Source organism: Salvelinus namaycush, unplaced genomic scaffold (genome assembly GCF_016432855.1).
Source record: "Salvelinus namaycush isolate Seneca unplaced genomic scaffold, SaNama_1.0 Scaffold1585, whole genome shotgun sequence".
NCBI lineage: Eukaryota > Metazoa > Chordata > Actinopteri > Salmoniformes > Salmonidae > Salvelinus > Salvelinus namaycush.
The window spans coordinates 49,910-53,933 of NW_024058325.1; the positions used below are offsets into that span (position 1 = coordinate 49,910).

At 42.3% G+C, this 4,024-nt stretch overlaps 1 protein-coding gene across 1 annotated transcript; it reads right to left on the minus strand.

Annotated features, from left to right (window-relative positions):
- Positions 1–730: 730 nt before the first annotated feature.
- On the minus strand, positions 731–3,264 carry LOC120037135 (activin receptor type-2B-like; the record flags this gene model as incomplete). Its single annotated transcript, XM_038983308.1, has 2 exons — positions 731–1,312; positions 3,134–3,264. Coding segments are annotated over 2 exons (329 nt in total), but the record flags the coding sequence as incomplete, so codon positions are not given.
- Positions 3,265–4,024: the final 760 nt, after the last annotated feature.

Sequence of the window (4,024 nt, forward strand, 5' to 3'; positions counted from 1 at the left end):
TGAAGCATGGAGGTGGAAACATCATTCTTTGGGGATGCTTTTCTGCAAAGGGGACAGGACGACTGCACCGTATTGAGGGGAGGATGGATGGGGCCATGTATCGGGAGATCTTGGCCAACAACCTCCTTCCCTCAGTAAGAGCATTGAAGATGGGTCGTGGCTGGGTTTCCAGCATGACAACGACCTGAAACACACAGAAGCATCTCGAGGTCCTGGAGTGGCCTAGCCAGTCTCCAGACCTGAACCCAATAGAAAATCTTTGGAGGGAGCTGAAAGTCCGTATTGCCCAACGACAGCCCCGAAACCTGAAGGATCTGGAGAAGGTCTGTATGGAGGAGTGGGCCAAAATCCCTGCTGCAGTGTGTGCAAACCTGGTCAAGAACTACAGGAAACGTATAATCTCTGTAATTGCAAACAAAGGTTTCTGTACCAAATATTAAGTTCTGCTTTTCTGATGTATCAAATACTTATGTCATGCAATAAAATGCAAATGAATTACTTAAAAATCATACAATGTGATTTTCTGGATTTTTGTTTTAGATTCGGTCTCTCACAGTTGAAGTGTACCTATGATAAAAATTACAGACCTCTACATGCTTTGTAAGTAGGAAAACCTGCAAAATCGTCAGTGTATCAAATACTTGTTCTCCCCACTGTACACTGTCTATCGTCCGGGGTGTGTGTGATCTAGTGTACGTATATATATATATATACACACACACACTGTGCATCGTCACGTCAGAGGTTTGGAATACGGTTAGCTTTCTTTGGCTGGCCGCCATCTTGACCAGACGACAGGACGAGGTAATAATCAAACCCACTAAACACAACATGAGGTATTGACTGAATAGAAGATTTAACAAGTTAATGTCTTAAGAGAGGTCTTGTCCAGCATATATGTCTTATTTCTGTCATATTCTTTTCTCAGTGAAAACTACAGAAGACAGATGGAAGAGAAGACTTGATCTAAAATAACATAAAAAAGTCTTAAAAACAATAATACCAATATCAAGATTATAAAAATAGCAGCTGTATTCAAGTTGTTTAAAAGTTTATGCTAGAAAAGTCAGGAGCACCGTTCCACTTCCGTGATGACGTCACAATAACACAGAACTCAGGTGCTGGACTCTTTGGGAGGTAGGTCGTCGTCGTCGGTTACCGACATTACTATGGCAACTGGGCAGTCTGAGGTAGTGCCGACGGTTGTCTTGGTGATCTGGGAGATGCGTTCCTCGACACAGCCGGCGGAGAGACGAGCCTCGGCGTCATGGTCCCAACACTCCTCTATAGTCTCACACAACTGAGACAGACCCTGTAGCACCGACACACACAGCAAGAAACCAGGAGGTTACAGGAAATACAACAGAAAAGGCTAATAAACAAACAAGAGTTTTTGAAGTCCCCAAAGAGTTGAATATTTTCTCCAGTCCTCCAGTACCCCCGAACAGAACACGTTGTTGTCGTGGCTCCGGACAAACACACCTGATTCAACTGGTCAACTAATCATCAAGCTCTTAACGAGTTGAATCAGGTGAGTTTATGGAGGAACTACAACAGACATTAGTGCTGGTGGAGGAACAGGAGGACTGGAGTTGGGAACCACTGCTCCAGTGTACCATCCTAGTATTATTGACAGTGTACCATCCTAGTGTACTATCCCAGAATATTCTCCCAGTATTACTGACAGTGTACTATCCTAGTGTACTATCCCAGAATATTCTCCCAGTATTATTGACAGTGTACCATCCTAGTGTACCATCCTAGTGTACTAACCTAGTGTACTATCCCAGAATATTCTCCCAGTATTACTGACAGTGTACCAACCTAGTGTACTATCCCAGAATATTCTCCCAGTATTACTGACAGTGTTCCATCCTAGTGTACTATCCCATAATATTCTCCCAGTATTATTGACAGTGTTCCATCCTAGTGTACTATCCTAGAATATTCTCCCAGTATTACTGACAGTGTACCATCCTAGTGTACTATCCCAGAATATTCTCCCAGTATTACTGACAGTGTTCCATCCTAGTGTACTATCCTAGTGTACTAACCTAGTGTACTATCCCAGAATATTCTCCCAGTATTACTGACAGTGTTCCATCCTAGTGTACTATCCTAGTGTACTAACCTAGTGTACTATCCCAGAATATTCTCCCAGTATTACTGACAGTGTTCCATCCTAGTGTTCCATCCTAGTGTACTATCCTAGAATATTCTCCCAGTATTACTGACAGTGTACCATCCTAGTGTACTATCCCAGAATATTCTCCCAGTATTACTGACAGTGTTCCATCCTAGTGTACTATCCCAGAATATTCTCCCAGTATTACTGACAGTGTTCCATCCTAGTGTACTATCCCAGAATATTCTCCCAGTATTATTGACAGTGTTCCATCCTAGTGTACTATCCCAGAATATTCTCCCAGTATTACTGACAGTGTTCCATCCTAGTGTACTATCCTAGAATATTCTCCCAGTATTACTGACAGTGTTCCATCATAGTGTACTATCCCAGAATATTCTCCCAGTATTATTGACAGTGTTCCATCCTAGTGTACTATCCCAGAATATTCTCCCAGTATTATTGACAGTGTTCCATCCTAGTGTACTATCCTAGAATATTCTCCCAGTATTACTGACAGTGTACCAACCTAGTGTACTATCCCAGAATATTCTCCCAGTATTATTGACAGTGTTCCATCCTAGTGTACTATCCTAGAATATTCTCCCAGTATTACAGACAGTGTTCCATCCTAGTGTACTATCCCAGTATTTTATCACAGTGTATTCTCCCAGTCTACCATCCTAGTGTATTATCCCAGTATTTTATCACAGTGTATTCTCCCAGTCTACCATCCTAGTGTACTATCCCAGTATTTTATCACAGTGTATTCTCCCAGTCTACCATCCTAGTGTACCATCCCAGTATTGTATCCCAGTCTACCATCCTAGTGTACTATCCCAGTATTTTATCACAGTGTATTCTCCCAGTCTACCATCCTAGTGTACCATCCCAGTATTGTATCCCAGTCTACCATCCTAGTGTACCATCCCAGTATTGTATCCCAGTCTACCATCCTAGTGTACCATCCCAGTATTGTATCCCGGTGTTCCTGACAGTGTTCCTGACCGGGTGTTTGAGCCAGGTGTCCTTGAAGACCGGCCTCATCTTCTTGTGAACGACCACATCCTGCAGTTCCTGTAGAGACGTGCGTTGGCCAATCTCCTCCTCAAACGGCAACATGAACTCTCCTACAGTACCTGAGACGGAGACAAGAACACGTTATATTGAAGGCTTTACTGATAGGCTGTTTATTATTAGTAAACGCACCGGTTGTTTTTAGTAAACGCACCATTTGTTTTTAGTAAACGCACCATTTGTTTTTAGTAAACGCACCGTTTGTTTTTAGTAAACGGACCGTTTGTTTTTAGTAAACGCACCGTTTGTTTTTAGTAAACGCACCGTTTGTTTTTAGTAAACGCACCGTTTGTTTTTAGTAAACGCACCGTTTGTTTTTAGTAAACGCACCGTTTGTTTTTAGTAAACGCACCGTTTGTTTTTAGTAAACGCACCGTTTGTTTTTAGTAAACGCACCGTTTGTTTTTAGTAAACGCACCGTTTGTTTTTAGTAAACGCACCGGTTGTTTTTAGTAAACACACCGTTTGTTTTTAGTAAACACACCGTTTGTTTTTAGTAAACACACCGTTTGTTTTTAGTAAACGCATTGTTTACACAGAAACTAAAACAAGGTAGACATTTGGCATATATGAAAATATATACTAGTCATCAAACAGAGCCAGAGGGGATGTGGTCTAGTCATCAAACAGAGCCAGAGGGGATGTGGTCTAGTCATCAAACAGAGCCAGAGGGGATGTGGTCTAGTCATCAAACAGAACCAGAGGGGATGTGGTCTAGTCATCAAACAGAGCCAGAGGGGATGTGGTCTAGTCATCAAACAGAACCAGAGGGGATGTGGTCTAGTCATCAAACAGAGCCAGAGGGGATGTGGTCTAGTCATC